The sequence below is a fragment of the Anopheles ziemanni genome, chromosome 3, assembly GCF_943734765.1.
Source record: "Anopheles ziemanni chromosome 3, idAnoZiCoDA_A2_x.2, whole genome shotgun sequence".
Taxonomy (NCBI): Eukaryota; Metazoa; Arthropoda; class Insecta; order Diptera; family Culicidae; genus Anopheles; species Anopheles ziemanni.
Genome location: NC_080706.1, coordinates 6,815,920 through 6,831,676, shown reverse-complemented (window position 1 = coordinate 6,831,676; position 15,757 = coordinate 6,815,920). Strand labels below are relative to the sequence as shown.

The 15,757-nt window shown below is 48.8% G+C and overlaps 3 protein-coding genes across 3 annotated transcripts; all 3 read right to left on the bottom strand.

The window, feature by feature from the left end:
- Nucleotides 1–2,793: 2,793 nt before the first annotated feature.
- Nucleotides 2,794–8,356, bottom strand: LOC131289546 (BTB/POZ domain-containing protein 7). The gene is made up of 3 exons (XM_058318828.1): nt 8,220–8,356; nt 4,221–7,470; nt 2,794–4,000 (listed from the first exon to the last, which is right to left on the bottom strand). Exons 2-3 carry the CDS (start codon nt 7,428–7,430, stop codon nt 3,557–3,559), a joined length of 3,654 nt encoding a protein of 1,217 aa, XP_058174811.1. The 5' UTR covers nt 7,431–7,470; nt 8,220–8,356; the 3' UTR covers nt 2,794–3,556.
- Nucleotides 8,357–10,514: 2,158 nt separating this feature from the next.
- LOC131288738 (TGF-beta-activated kinase 1 and MAP3K7-binding protein 1-like) lies at nt 10,515–12,203 on the bottom strand. The gene is made up of 4 exons (XM_058317910.1): nt 12,064–12,203; nt 11,897–11,995; nt 10,757–11,827; nt 10,515–10,692 (listed from the first exon to the last, which is right to left on the bottom strand). The coding sequence occupies exons 1-4, from the start codon at nt 12,156–12,158 to the stop codon at nt 10,563–10,565; spliced, it is 1,395 nt and encodes a 464-aa protein (XP_058173893.1). The 5' UTR covers nt 12,159–12,203; the 3' UTR covers nt 10,515–10,562.
- Nucleotides 12,204–12,221: 18 nt separating this feature from the next.
- On the bottom strand, nt 12,222–15,483 carry LOC131288736 (cell division cycle 5-like protein). The gene is made up of 2 exons (XM_058317909.1): nt 15,324–15,483; nt 12,222–15,227 (listed from the first exon to the last, which is right to left on the bottom strand). Exons 1-2 carry the CDS (start codon nt 15,366–15,368, stop codon nt 12,498–12,500), a joined length of 2,775 nt encoding a protein of 924 aa, XP_058173892.1. The 5' UTR covers nt 15,369–15,483; the 3' UTR covers nt 12,222–12,497.
- Between the last annotated feature and the right edge of the window lie 274 nt (nt 15,484–15,757).

Here is a 15,757-nt window from a genome sequence, read left to right as displayed (position 1 = left end):
GTTCTGTTTTGCATGGAAAGAGACGGCATGAAAACACCGGTGCAACGACGCTGATATGATGGAGCTACAGCTAGCGTGCATTACAGACGATTTTAGCATCGAAAATAAGAGAAATATCTTACTTTTTATTGCTTACCTTCAATTGATGACAGGACAAAGTGAAATCTGAACTCCGCTTTTGCAACAAACCGCTCTCGTGAGCTTCCGTTTGGTTCCGCTTCGCCTTAGCAAGTCGTGGAAAATATGCTAAGCGAAGTGGACATTTGATACACTTTCCAAAGCGATGTTTCCAATTTTTGTTCACCAATTTCTACATAGACCTTTCGGGAAAAATAATGTTCACTTAGTTCACCAGTTCCTGCGACAACAATTGGTCTCTGGTACGCAGCTGTTTCATAAAATACTGGAGAAATTTGGAGCACACGCCAACTGTACTGCCACGCGACCACGAGTTTATTCGACACATGTATCGCTGTTCCGTTACGGAGGCGTCTATCTGGCACGCGGGAGTGAAGAGGACGGAGAACTGCTTTGACGCCGATCAATAGACGTCAGTTTCAAAGCTATCGTATGACATCTCATGTCATTGCTGACAGATGCGACATTCAAAATCCCACCCTGAGTTCGTTATTTCTCACGCAGCTATAAATGAAACGAAGGAGTAATTTTTAAAATAGTATTTTATTTGACGTTTCTTCATTACTCTTACTTTGTTGGGTTTCATAATCGTGCTTTCCACGGTTTGCATTCGCGCAATGATCCATTTCCATTATTTGTTTCTCTGTTGTTTGATAATTTCACAATATCTTCCGCACAGAGAAAGAATGCGGATACTTCTTGCATCTCGTATCGTGTTTCTCCTCGTCGACTCCCATAGCTACCTCGCTCATGTTAGCAATTCTTTTGAATAGTTTAAAGTTATTTTAATTTGTTTGTTTGTTCTTTTCCATACAAGATACACATTATCCGACTCATGGCGATGGCGAAGTATCAACTCCATTTCCGGTACTGTAGAGAGGGATAAGGGCGACGGGGGAACTGGGAAATACTGCAGATATCATCTACTTGATTCGATTTATCTAAATGGGTACTGCTTGCCGTCGGCTTTCCATTTCGCAATCGACCGTTTGTACCGAGTTACAATTGGTCCGTTCATTTCCTACCGTTTTTGCTTGATTTCTTTTTATTTCTTATTTTGTACCAACTCAAACAACCTTCTAACGCTTGTCGTTTCATGCTCTCCATACAGCTGTAAGAAAATATTCATACTTCCACTTTAGTTTCGAGTAAATTAAAATGCAGCGCTTTTTCCCCATGCAGCGGCACAACTGTTGTCGTTGGAATCTTACTTTCTTTGAAGAATTTAAAACCCTAACTCTCTCGAATTAACTTGAGGATGGGCGTCAAGTCATCGTTTTTCCCCATATCCTTCGTAGATCCTATTATTGTTGGTACCATATCTCGTCCATGTTTATTGTATTCTTATCTTGTGATTCGTTTCAGTAATATCTTCTCCATAATAAGGTGTCAAGTGAATTGGCAGCATTCATTGAACAATGTATTTTATCTGTATTTTTCATTTTATTAATGGATTGCATTCTGTAGTAGTAACGTGAGTAAGGTGTGCTTCTACGGGAACAAACATATTTCACTCCGTTAGCGGGTTACTTCATTCGTCAGTTATTGATGGAGTTTACGAAACGATTCTTCCTTGTCTAGGTTTTTTTTTGTGATTTTGACTCTGTTATCGTTGTGACTATTGTTTTTGCTTTTGAATGGGATATATTTTATAAACGGTTTACCTTAGCGCGGATCTTACAATCAAAAATTTGAAATTGTTTTATTTTATATTTACAGTTAATGTTTGTTTGTCTTGACACACTTGAACTGCATTGTACAAGTTTATTTTCCTTCCAGTATAGGAAAATGGAAACCGAACCGCTCGCATCTTGTTTATCTAGGGGTACATCTAAAGTATATTTCGTTTGTAATTCAATAGTTTTTTTTTGCGTTCCCCATTTTAAATTCTTTTTTACAGATTCTATCCCTTTTATGCGTAAGGAACATAAATGATTGCTTCTGGAAATTATTTTCTACTCGATCATGCGGTCAAACTAGCCCCCCAGCAGTTGACGAATCAATAAATTAATATCATGAATATAGAACCAAACAAATTTCAAAAACAGAAATACATTAATGTCATAGTCCATTTAAAAAAAAACTCTTCCGATATAACAAACTTGTTCGTGCATCTTTAGCATAATGAGACAAATTAATAACCCTAAACTTAACTGTTGCAATATCTTTAATAAAAAGATAAATAAATAATGGCTTAATTTCTACACCACTTTCTGGCTGATCGCTCAGTAGTAAAAAAAACGCTCCCGATAATCAAATATAATAGGATAAAAAAGAGGCACTGCCTGTAGTAGCTTTAGCGTGGTAGAGTATCGAATAAAACGAAAAGTATAGTCCATAAGAGCTGCACTTTCATTAACCAATAAGTAATCTACGTCGATCACATCATCGCACGTGTCTCGTATCATATTGGCCGAGAGAGGCCACTTTTAATACGTTCGTGGATAGCATAATTAGAGTAATGGTTTTCGTGTCTGTGGCTTGAAATACCTGTGGCGGCGACACAATGCACTGCTCAAATCGTTGCCTTTCGGGATGGCACCAGTAGTAGTGTCGCAGCTAGATTCGCCCATCGCCGGAGCGAACACACATGAACCAGTGTTTGATGCGATCCACTGGAAATGGATAATATTTGTTACCGTTTCGCACAACACCCTGGAAGCTCTAGCGGAATCCATGCCCACAACGGGACGTTCCGTTGTTTGATGCCTTCCCGACAGTTTACACAATCAGCGCGAGAGCGTGAGTTGCTTCAAACGTTGCTGCCATTAGAGATATTGTTAATATTAGTAGATAATTGTAAGTGTCATTTAATTTCACCATTACTATAAAGTCGCTTGTTGCTACTTCAACCAAAAAACACGCCAAATGGTTTCCGCAACGACTATCGACCATTTCTGCACCCTCATATGGCCTGTGCCCATCGATTTGAGAGGATAACCATCGAGAATTTATGTGTGTGTAGGTATTTGTAGGTGTTGTTCTGCCGGTTTTCCCCGGGGTGGAGGGTACTTGATTATTATCATTACAGTATCCATATTATCATAGTGTTTCGCTTTAACTAATTCAAATTGTTTCCATATAATATCGTACTGTGCCGCAAATTATTAATAGTGTTATTAATGTTATTAGTATTATCATTATTATTTGTTCCTTCGTTCCCGCGCTTGCCGAGGGAAAACAACATCATGTACAACATCAGCAGCTTTGAAGTGTTTGCTTCGTATGCACGCGCACAGTGTATGCAACAGCTCAAATCACGCATCGACAACCTTTCTTCACTTCACGCAGCCTTGCAATTTGTAAGAGCGTGTGTTTGTTTGTGACCGTTTTTTTCTTTTTCTTCTTTGTGTTTTTGTCTATTTCAGAAAGGCATTACGAAGAGGCAACTCCGATCGGGAAATACTTGCAACCTTCTCTATAAGAAGCGCGGTGGTCCAGAGTGATATGAACTATGCGGCAGGCCGGGGCTAGCACGGTGCAGCGTATACGGCGAGGACGATCGCTGGGCAAGCGATTGCTGCTGCTGCGATGGTTGCGATGGCGGCTGCTGTTGGGAGGATGCCGGTGCCACATTCAGTAGCTGCTGGGATCCGGCGAGATGCTGCTGGCTACCGTGCGAAAGCGACGCCTGAGAACCGTGCAGCTGCGATGAAGCTGAGTGAGCACCGAGCAGCATCGACGAGGACGAGGACGATGAGGAGGCCGACGGTTGCATGGCGGACTGGTGCGCTTGCTGCTGCTGCTGCGATTGAGACGTCGATGGTTGAGCAGTGGAACCGTGCAGCGGGTTCAGAAGGTTTCGCGTCATGTAGTGATGGAACGTGCTCGTGGACGATGTCGAAGGACCCATCCGGTGGTGCTGTGGAGGGAATAGGAAACATAAGTGTTAGCGAGAGTTTACTGGAACGAAGCAATACTTGCTCCAATTTTGTGGTTTAGTGTTTTTGATAGAAAAATAATCCCATACAAAAGATTCACACAAGATTGAAAAAATGATCACCCTATCAGTTCTCATTTCTATTTGCATGATATCTAACCTAACACACCAGACAGTTGAGTTGTTTTGGGCTGAAACATACCGGAATATTGTGATGCAATCCACCGATAGCTGCCGCTGCGCCGATCATATGGCTTGGACCATCGCCCAAATCGAGATGGAGACTTTCCGGCATATCCGACCCGTTGCCGACATTCCCGGCGGAAGCATTTCCTCCACCGCCGCCACCACCACCACCGCCTCCCAAGTGCAGTTGACCGAGCGAAGCCGTTGCCATCGCGACGTCAGGCATCACATCCGAAAGGTGCCCATCCGAGCAGGCTCCGATTTCGCCCAGATCCAGTCCACCACCACCGATGCCACCGGGGGGGCCAACCGCACCTCCACCGACCGGTGCCGACAATCTGTAGGCGACGATGTCTCCTCCGGGGATAACGGAGGGCAGCTCTTGCCGTCGGTGCGCACCAAGCAACCCGAGGGGGTTGTTCAGTGAAGCATGTAGACCACCGGCAGTGCTTCCGCTACTACCGCCATGCGCTAGAAGTGGATGCTGCAGCGGAGGACGCTGGGAATGGTGTCCCGATTGTTGCTGTTGGGAAGGATATTGCTGCTGCTGCGGTTGCTGTTGTTGCTGCTGTTGCGCCTGTTGTCGTGGGAATGTCATGTTGCGGCCAAAGCAATGGGCCTGCTGCTGTTGCTGTTGTTGAGCCGTTGCTCCGAGATCGCCACTGCCGGGCATGGCCGGTGAGGGAGGTGGCGTAGAGTCGTCGTCTAGCGACTGCTGGCTGGCATGTCGATGGTTACCGTGATGCCCATGATGCCCATGACTGCCATGATGATGGTGATGTCGATCGTGATGGTGATGATCGTGATCGTAGTCCTGCGGTGCTTTGTTTGCCCCGCCGACCGAATCACCTCCACCATCTAGACAGTAACAATTGGCGTTCTCCAGCAGCTCGGCTACCTCGTCCGGAAAGTTGAACTCCCTGACCACTCGCAGACGAATCTGTCGGTTGATTTCGCTACGGCTTGAAAGGGGCAGTCCGAGGGCACGCTGGCAGCCGGGTGCTTGACGCAGCTTTTGCTCGCGCTTCTGCATCGATTCCATCGTTTGTGCATCCGGAGCAGGGATGGGTGCGGCCGTCGCCGCCGCGACCACATCGACCCCGGTGGCCGACCCACCGCCCAGTGTCGTGCCAGCGTTGCTGTTCAACCGCGAAACCATGTACAGCGTATCGGGAATGTCGGGCATGTGATGGCGCGAACGGCGCATTCGCAGCAGCTCGATCTGCTGCGACGCAATGTGATCTTCCAACAGCGCCTTCACCTCCTCGTAGTACGGCATGAAAAGTCGGGGCCGTACGAACAGCCCGTGGTTTTTGCCCCCGCGAATCCATGCGTTAATCCGCAAGCTTTCCCGCTCGTCCCCGATCATGTGCGACGGTGGCGTGCTGACTAGCCCGCGCCGGATGGCCTGATTGAGGATTTCGTTGTTCGGCGGCAGCACGTGGTCCATGCGCACGTGCGGCAACAACTCGGACAAAATCTCGCGCAGCTCCACGTCACTCAGATCGCGCTTCTTGATACCCTTCCTCGTGACCGAGTGGGCCGTGTGGCTAAGCAAGTTCGGTTCCCGGTCCTCCATCCGGCGGATAAGTTCTTGCTCGCCCCACTTGAGCACCGCCTGCAGCACCTCCAGCTCGGACGCTTGTAAGAAATTGTTCTGCAGGGCCTCGATGAGTTGCGATTTGTCGAGCTGAAACAGCACCGGCGAGCCAACGATGGCCGAGAACTCCTCGCGCAGATAGTGACACGCCTGCCGGTACACCCAGGCCGATCCGTGCGGCTGGCTGCCCCAGCGTAGCACCGTCGCGAGTGTGTCGAGCGACAGCCACTCCAGAATCAGGTCCTCACAGCCCTGCGCCAGTATGTCCAGCTCCAGGAAGCGTCCAATCTGATACAGCTCCATCGCTTCCTCAAGCGGTGATGGACGTGCCCTGCCGGTATGCGTCAGGGCCTGCACCTCACCCAAGCTGCCTGCGCCACTGCCACAACCGTTGCCACGGAGAATCAACGAAAGGTCCACCGTGTCCAGGTAGATGGCGTGCAGCAGCACCCGGGCGTAGCGCTTCGGAATGACGCCCTCGTCCAACACGATACGTGTGGTAGCGTGCAGAGACCGGTCGGTGCCGTGCAGCTGATGCTCCTCGGAGATGTTGCGCGTCCGCCGTTGGATCATGTTCTTGAAGAACGGCGATCGTGCGCTCAAAATCGCTTTGTGGCACGGGAGCTCCAGCTTCGGTCGAAAGCCGTACTCTGAGCTGCCCGAGTCGGGCCGATGGTAATCGCCACCCTCGGAGGTGAAAACGATGGCCGCGTCCGCGTAGTCACCCGTTTCCAGCAGATAGCGCAGATCGTTCTCTAGCGGGTTTGGTGTCCCGAAGTCCTCCCCCAGCCTGCGCAGCAAACTAACGTCGATGGTTGGGTCGTGCGTGCACAGGTCGCCCGTGTAGAGGTAACGTAGGAGCGAAGAAAACATCGCAACGTCCACCGGCGAAGAGCGCAGCTCCAGACAGATGCGCGCCCCATACCCCGGGCAGCCCGCAAGAAGATCGCGGAAGTACGAGCAGCGCGCGGACAGGATTGCGCGGTGCACCGGGAAGACGGTCCCACGGAACACCAGATCGCAGTCGGTGCAGTGCCGGAAATCGTACAGGCTGGCAAGGTCCTGCTTGAAGGTGGTGGCTGGCGGCCGGGCCAGTTCCGCCTGCACCGAGAGGTCCTTCAGTGCGGCCAACGACTCATACTCTTCCAACAGCGCCGACAGCTCCATCGGGCTCCAGCTGGACACGAACTCGCGCAACACGCGCCCATGATCACAGGCTTTCGACGATCGCCGTCGTCGGATCAGTTTCTTCTTGAGCGTCGCGAATCCGGTCACCTTCTTGCGTCGCTCACGCACCACCGCCCCCGGACCGCCACCAGAACCGCTTCCTCCTCCTCCTGCCCCACTGCCCGGACCACACATCGGACCATAGCCGAGGCCACCGGCCGAAGTTAGCGGTGTCGTGGTGATACCCGTCGATGTGATCCCCGACATCCCACCGCTTGCTCCGACGCCCCCGGCACCACCGCTTCCTCCGCTGCCTCCTCCACTACCACTAGAGCCGGGACAGTCCGTTGACGCTGTTGCACCCATCTCCGTCGTAACGCATGGATCACTGCCACTCTTACTCTCGCACCAATATGACAGTCCACAGGGTATCAGGCATCCCCATAGGCCGGGATTCATTGTCCAGCAACGGCGTCGGTGACAGCGCGAGGTGGCAGTACTGAAACGAGAGAAAGCGGAGGGGGTGGTTAATCGTTGTCAGTATTTAGGCCGCACGAAGCAAAGGCACGGCAAACACAAGGCTCGCTATAAATTCGTTTTCACCGAAACGAAACCGCCTATCTAATCTAATTAAGCCGCACGCATATTATGTCACTCTGGCCACCAAAACAATGGTACACTGTGGGCCTGTATCGGCGGATGCGCCGTTGTTGGTGATCCTTTTTCCAGGGTAATCGAAAACGCACACCAATAACAGAAAGCACGCCTCGTGCGGCAAATCGATATATTCATCAGAAACACTCGCGCCCATTTGATCGATGACGCGAAAAACATAAAATACAGCTCATCTAAGTATCCATGGATGGATGTACTATTTATAAAATTCGTTTCGCTTTTGCTCTACAAGGTTTCTATTCGATTATCAACTCTCAACAACATTAAAACTGTACACAAGATAGATCTATATCTTTTTATCTATACAATAAGTAAAAACCAGGACAAATTCAAAAGGATATTTCAAACGATATTCATCAGTAAAACACAAAATTTGAGTTTTGTCAAAGGTTAATCTATTTAATAGCAACATAAGAAAACGACAAAGCTTTAGCACAAATACCCAAGGATTACATTTGTGTTCGCGCGAGGACATAATCGCATTTGAAAGAAAAATAAACGTCGTTGTCGGCAATTATTTGAGATGTGCCTTGTATGTCTGCCCTTTGCAAAGCAACCAAGATGTAAACTCACCTGAATGCAATTGTGCGAACATTTTTACTTAAATATTTTCGTTTTCTCTCGCGCTCGCTCCGTTTATTTGTCGGTTGGCGTTGTTGGTGGCACGATTGCTATTATTATAATATGATGATATCCCTTATCGATTCGCGTTTGCATGTGCGGCTACCGTTTCGAGCTGTTTTGCCCTCTGGATCTGTAGTTTAATTTACTCTCAGCAGGCCATATTGCGGACGGATTGCTGCTACACGGCCAACACAAAACCGGCAGTTTACTCGGTTCGCCCGTGCTTGGATTGTACCAAACGATGAACCATGGAACTATCCACAAGCACCACGATCGTCCGAATGTGCCTCGATTGAAATCGTTGGCAAACGTCGGATTTGATGTCCTTTTTGTCACGATATGGAAACACACTCACACACCAGCACACACAGCCCAAATGATAAAGGGTTGCGAAATATGCTCGCCCACGACGATCAAAACTCTTCTCGAACGGTGCAATCAAATGCTAGCACTCTTTTTCCAGCCAAAAAGAATTGCCGCAGCGTCCCGAGGTACCGCTTCTTCGATGATTATCGTTATTGGTTACGGACGATAGAACCTCTCGTGCTGGCTGGCTGGCGTATGTAAAGGAATGTAGCTCTTTTTCCCCTTGGAAAGGCTGGTTGCCTCTGCTGCTTTCGACACGGCGGTGATTTGTGTTTAGTATCAATCGGCCATGTTTACATTTCCACTGTTTGAGTAGCAACCATTGTCGCGTGTCGATTGATGATGTTCGATCTCCTCTCGAAAGGCGCCTCGCTTCTACCGAAAAGGGTCTTCTTCTTCTTCTTCTGCTTCGGGGGGAAAGTTTCTGTTTTCCGTCACATTCACACCTCCTCTTCGTTTTCTTGTACCTCCTTCCGCGCCTTCACCATCAACACCAATTGGTGCTTCTGGTTTTAGGATCCTTCGTTCTCCTCAAGCTCTTGCCTCCGCGACCCTGTGTCAGTGCATCCAAGGGACACATAGATATTTCATCCTTTTTTTTTTTCGACTTTTTCCAAAACACAACACGCGCGCGCACGCACGAACACACAAAGTCACACACACACAAACCCACACGCACAATCGGTGGCAGGAAAACAAACACGCACGCTCGCACGCACAGCACTTATTTATGCTCCTACGCACGCCACACCACTCGGATGTATTGAACCGTGCAGTGTATGTTGGGTCATAAGCACTGGCATCCCCAGAAAGCCCAGAAGCAAACGGTGGAACCCTAATCAAATGCTTCGCTTCCGCCTGCCATTGCCATTCCCGAACGGCTGGACGGGTTTATTGTCGTATGTGCATCGCCACCTCGCTCCTCCACCCCGCGAGCCACCACCGCCAACGCCCCTTTTGCTATCCTTTCCTCCTGCTGAGACAAGAGCGGAGCAGACGGAGTGGTGCACAAAAAGGGAAACACTTTTCACCTTTCCACTGCACAGCACCACCACACCGCGCACTCTCCCCTACGGCAACCCAACATTCGACAAGGGCTGCGTTTGGGGATTGCGAATCTCTCTTTTTGCTGACCGTCGATCAATGCGACCTGCAGTCGCCTCGAAATGAGCCTCCGGACGACCCGATCCCGATGTAACCTTTGCGGGCTAGCGTTCACACAACCGTCGGCCGTATTTTCCAACCTTTTCCACTTCGCTGCCAACTGATTTAGCACTCTCAGGAAAACAGGAAAACTCCAGTCGACGACGACGGCGACGACGACGATGTTCTGTAATTTTCAAGTTTTTTGACACGGCTAGTGTTGGCAGCTCCGGCATGAATCTAGCAAGTTGGTACCATTCCAGGTATAGGAACGGTGAACCCAGTTCCAAGAAATTAGGCGTTGCGGATTTTTCAGATTCCTTGTTCTGCTTTTTACCACTTACCTACCGTCGAAACGTATCTTGTATTTGAAATATGAAACTTATTGTAGGAAGATACCCGATACAATTTGTTGCAACCTGCTACGCCTTGCATAAATATTGCACTTAGTTCCACGGAACCAGTAACATCATTGCTCCAGTCCGAGGAACTAATTATACCCAACACTAGACACAACATAAAACTGTTACCTTCGAGTATTGCACGCACACTACCACAAGTACCTGCTGTGAGCATCGCTTTCTATCTCTCTCTTTCTCTTTCTTTTTATGTTGTTTCCACACTCGCATCAATTTGCGATCCTCCCAATGCAGAAAAAAGCATTTAAATTCATTATTTAAATTTTGTCTATTTTTCCAATAAAAAATAGTTTCATAACAACCACAGATACGAGGATTATTTAATATTTGGCTTTATTATAAAGTTCTTTGAGCAAAGGGTAAACTAATCGAACTCAATATGGGTAGGTAGCGTCCCACGCTTTCGAGCTGCTTCGACACGTTTGTAAAAATCGGAAAAGTCCACATGCGAACGAATTCTTCGATTAGAATCGTACGGATTACCAGGTTGGGTCCTGAAATTAGTAAATAAGATGAACAACTGTACCATCAATTTCTTGCCTCCGCTGTTCTACATACATATTTGAACTTGTCACCGATATGTTAGAGCTGATAGTAGAATGGTTCCCCTCTGTAGGGGTAGCATCGGAGCTGGTCGAACTGTAGGAGATGGTTGAGTTCAAGCTACGATTTCCATTCTTACGATTCACGAAGGCTTTCGGGAGCACATAGTTAAAGTTGCGAATCAACAAAGTCACATCGTCGCGGCTGTTGAAAGCGGTGGGTTTATTTTCTTCCACCAATTGCATGTAGGTGTCATGGTGCTCCTGCACAATGCGATGCACCACCGACTGTGCTACTCCGCCCAGCGTGGACTGGTTCTGAAATTCTTCTGAAATCATCCGCACCAGTTCCCGATTGCCGGTGGATATGTCGCCGGGGAAAATATCGTGTAAAGCTCGACAGAGTCCACTGGACATCAGCACTAGGAACCGACAGGCAGGAGTAATGTCAATGCCACCGACGATTTCCGGCTCAAAGATTACCGGTTCGGCGCAAGCGCCCGAGAGAAAGTTGCAATCCTTATAACCTGCCTTTCCGAGATAGTTTCCAATGCAGCGTGTACTGTATAGAGGAACTCCTTCAAAGTTTTGCGCCAACAAACCGAGACGAAACAGGCGCGCAGCTTCCTCGGGATTGAGCAAATTATGATCGACACTCAGCTGCGTCACGGTCAGCGTGTCGTGCTCATCCGTTTTACACAGCAACGCTCGACAGTTGCCAATGTTGCCCAAGTACAGATGCGATCTGTGCACCAGCCCCAACACCGCACTGCTCCCAATGGACAGTGCATTGTTGAGTGAATCGAGCTTCTGCAGTACATTTTCGAACTGCTGCGAAATTTCGTACTGATTCATTCCATCGGCCGATAAATGAAGCTGTATTGCCGTCTTGGTGGCGACGTGTTGGTTTATCGACTCAAAGTATCCTTTCTCCACCGACATGAACGATTGCCGCATAAGCTCCTTCACAGCTTCGTCCGTGTTGCATTTTTTCAGCTGATCCAGCAGCAGATCGGCCGCCATCTCTTGCAGTGCCTTTTCAGCCACTATCGCACCGTTATGCCCCGAAAGTATAGCATACATCGAACTGCAATACAAAAAACACACAACGTATTACACGGCACCGCGTAATCATTCGAAGCGAATAAAACCATACGTCGTTTCTTTGGCGTCCTTGTTTGTCGTCGAATTGTTCGCTAAGCAAAGGCACTTTTTATCACGCGATTCATATCCGACGCATCGGGTACCATCTTCCCTGTGAAGCAAAAACCAAAGCACAGATGTTAGTATACACGATAACCTATCTGTTTAGCGTATGCTTACTTATATATTTGATTCGTTGCTTCCCCCACACCGGTTTGATTGCAAACCTTTAGGTCATCGGTCCAATGTTTGGTCTTGATACTTGTCTCCATCATTACTGGGTACGGTCGAGACACGGCTAGGTGTTAAACGATTACAATAATGCTAATGTGCACTAGACTAGTTATAAGTATTGTTTCTCAACACACTTTGGGCTGGTCAGATGGCTGGTTTGTTTATTATTTACGTGTTTAAAGCCTCGCAATCTAGATTACATTGAGTCATTGAGTTTAGTTGTTTATTTTTCCCTTTCACCTGAGAACTGTCATTAATGTCAAGGCGATGCGCAACAATTTTCTTTTTCTCAACCCGGTTGAAATAGCCGGTAGCATATCAAATAGATGGAGAAAACGTTGATTGATTTTATTAGAGTTCTAAAAGCTTATTTGAATTACTTATTCCTGATCATCGCTACCACTTTCTTCGTCACTTTCTTCTTCTTCTCCACCGCCCTCGTCCATCCTTTCAACTTCTTCTTGTGGCTGATGCTCTTGGGTATCAGAGCTGTTCTCATCCGCATCGTCACTGTCTCGATTTTTCTCTTCTGAATCTCCCTCATCACTTCGTTCTTGTTCCTCCTGCTCTTCGTCTTCTTGTTCGTCAATCGCCGCCACGTTTTCCACCGGTGGCGCCTCCGAGGCAGTATCTTCCCCCCCTTCGTCGTCCTCCGAGGTATGTTCGATCCGACCATTCACCATGGGTGCCCCGTTTTCGTCATTGCCGTTCATTACGCCGTTGACCGATGTCTCTTCCAACCGACGGTTTAGATCCTCCAGCTCCTCGTTCAATTGAGCGTACCGACCCTGTAAGGTTTTTTCGCGCTCTGTTTGTCGCATCACGTCCTCCGTCAGCGACTCCAAGCGTTTCGGAATGGCCAGATCTTCCTGGGCGGCCAAAAACTTGAACGTCGAAAGTGCCAAACAGTTCTGCTCGATTTGTTCGTTTGTGTCCTGGAACTGCTTGATCAGGGCTTGCGCTCTTGCCTGATACCCGGCCGTGAGGATCTTCAGCTTTTTCTCAATCTTGCCGCACCGCTTCGCTTCCTTGGCCATGTGCTTGCGATTGATTTCGAGTCGTTTTTCTGCCGACTCGATGCGATCTTTCTTGCTGGCCAGATTGGCACGCGTGTACCGGTTTTGGCTGGGAAGATAGAGTACCTGGGACAAACATTCTTGCCACACCTGCGTGTAACTTTCCAGCGAAAGGTCGCCGTGGGCCATACCCTGCTTCACTACACCCATTTCCGCGGCCAACATCTTGCGTGCTTCGTTCAGCTCGGTCTCGTCAATATTCTCGTACGGATGTTGCTCCAGGTACGCCTGGTACTGACTCAACGGAGGGCGCTTTGAGGGAAGAACCTGCGTGTGCTGAATTGGATTGCGATAAGCATCATAATTGAGCATTTTTACCATCTCCTGCTTGACCAACTCTTCCGCCTTTTGCAGATCCGTTAACCCATGCATTTCATTTGATGGCCTCAACACCGTCGTGTTAATGTCCAGTGGACGAGGCAAATCGCGCTGGATGACTTGTGAGCGCAGCGAGAGTTCCTTCGCTTCCTGTGCGAGTTTGTTACGCTTCCGCTTTTCATCTACGTCCGCCTGATCGGGCACCATCTGTTCCATGTCCATCGTACCATCATCGGCCGCTTCGTCCGTTTCGTTATCAGGTACAACGATCTCGTAGTCATTCCTTGGCGTGGGAAGTGATGCCAAACCTTCCTTCAGGGACGATTTTAGCTGTTTCTGATAGGATTTGTAAGCGGCCGGTGTTTCCGCCACACTCAAACCGTCTTCGGTGTTAATGTTGAGCTTGTCGCGAAGGAAATTCGGGGTTGCTCCGGGTGCATGCGGTTGCGTGGCCGAGCCTCCAACCGGAACCATCGCTCCTGAAGCGGGAGTCAAAAAACCTCCAGGAGTAGCAGCGCCATCCGGCCCACGCACCGAGCGGAACGGAGTAGCTAGCACCGTATTCGGTGTAGCGACTACCTGACTTTGCGGGAGAACCCCGGAAAAGTCCGACTGATGGAGTGGTGTATTCACGCCACCTTTCAACGGTGTTTCCACGTGCGTCAGGGCCATCATGTTTTGAGCTTCTTGCAAAATGCGATCCGTCACCGGTGCAGGAGTGCGCGGAGTAGCCGCAACCTGTGGCGTAATGCTGTAGTCTGCAAGCAACGCATCGGTTGTTTCAACGCCACTTTCCGATGCCACCTCCTTGGCAATCTCACTAGCACGACCAAGCTTAACGACTTGCTGGAGCTCCTGATCGGAAATCTGTGGTTCCGGGAGAACCAGTTTCGAACGTTTTTTAGCCGGCTCCTGGTTTTGCAACAAAGCCGTTGGCACATCGTTTTCCTTCCTTTGTTTAAGCTTTTCCTTATCCTTCTTGCGCTCGCGTGCTTCCTTTTCCGTGCGCAGCTCCCCATCGAGGCTCTGTTGACGCAAGCTGGAGAAGTCGGCCGCAATCGGCACTACAAACTCATCGACCGTATCGTAAAAACCAGGAGCCGGTGTTTTCTCGAACGGAATCTCCGAGTTGTAATCTATTCCCTTCAGCTTACGCTTTCGATTGCCTCCACCGATTCCGGCCGCACGAAGTTCCCGCCGCTTCTGTAAAGCCGCTAGACGGCGAGCCTCTTCCAGCTGCTTTTCACGGGCCTTTCGCTTTGCCTTCTTACCCTGCGTATTGGCCAGACGGGCACGAGCCTCAGAAAGCATCTCCAGCTCGTCTTCGTCCATGTCCTTCGGATCTGGACGGGCCGGTTTCGTTTCCGGGTTGGGATCGATCTCGCCGGGCTTCAACTTGCGTGGATCATCCATCCCATCTTCGCCCTCCTCCTTCCGCTGGGCCTGATCGAGAAGATACTCGTACCGCTCCAAACATTGCGCCGCCGTACGGCCTATGATCGGTGCAATCGTGCGCCATTGGGTTGGCATTAGCTTGGCCAGATGGAGCAGCTTTTCATCTTCCTCCCGAGACCATTCTGTCTTTTTGATGCTCGGATCAAGCCACTCGTACCAGCGAGCTTTGCACTGTTTTGCTGACTTCCGGTGCAGAAGCGACGCAATACGGGACCACTGGTTTTTGCCATATTTCATGACGGCGGCTTTGAGGATTTCATCCTGCGGGCGGAAAAGTTCATCGTTACAGATTAAACTTGCAATAACCACTAACCGGTACCCCTAAGGATACCCATCCGGTAGCAGGGACCATCTTACCTCTGTGTTCCGCCAAACACCGCCCTTTATCATAATTCGTGGCATTTTGACGAGGCGTTGTTGATCGCACTATCAGCAAGATGGTTCTATTATTTTATTCAATCACACTTCGCACTTTTCGGGATAATCGGAACACTGTTGATTACAATTTTAGTTGTTTCTTTTCTGATGCGGAGCAAGCATCGATTGACACTTGACGGCAACGTCAAACCGACAAAAAACCGATAGGGTAAACTGGCGTGTTTATAGCATACGATCGAGAGGTTCAGCCGAGAATGTGAATCATATTGCAGTTGGTCATATTTCTCGCACGTGGTTTTAGGTGCAAAGGGAAAATTTGTTAAATTAACACATTCTCATTTCTTTTCGGCACTCATGAAAGGATTTGCATCATTTCATACTTAAATTGCTCTGTGTTTTTTTATTGCCTATTT

Coding starts and splice junctions, on each gene's coding strand:
- LOC131288738 (XM_058317910.1), bottom strand. CDS start 12,158: ATGATGGAGACAAGTATCAAGACCAAACATTGGACCGATGACCTAAAG. Junction 11,996..12,063: donor GCAACGAATCAAATATATAA/GTAAGCATACGC, acceptor TTTGCTTCACAG/GGAAGATGGTACCCGATGCG. Junction 10,693..10,756: donor TCGGTGACAAGTTCAAATAT/GTATGTAGAACA, acceptor TACTAATTTCAG/GACCCAACCTGGTAATCCGT.
- LOC131288736 (XM_058317909.1), bottom strand. CDS start 15,368: ATGCCACGAATTATGATAAAGGGCGGTGTTTGGCGGAACACAGAG. Junction 15,228..15,323: donor GTGTTTGGCGGAACACAGAG/GTAAGATGGTCC, acceptor TTCCGCCCGCAG/GATGAAATCCTCAAAGCCGC.
- LOC131289546 (XM_058318828.1), bottom strand. CDS start 7,430: ATGAATCCCGGCCTATGGGGATGCCTGATACCCTGTGGACTGTCATAT. Junction 4,001..4,220: donor GATTGCATCACAATATTCCG/GTATGTTTCAGC, acceptor TTCCCTCCACAG/CACCACCGGATGGGTCCTTC.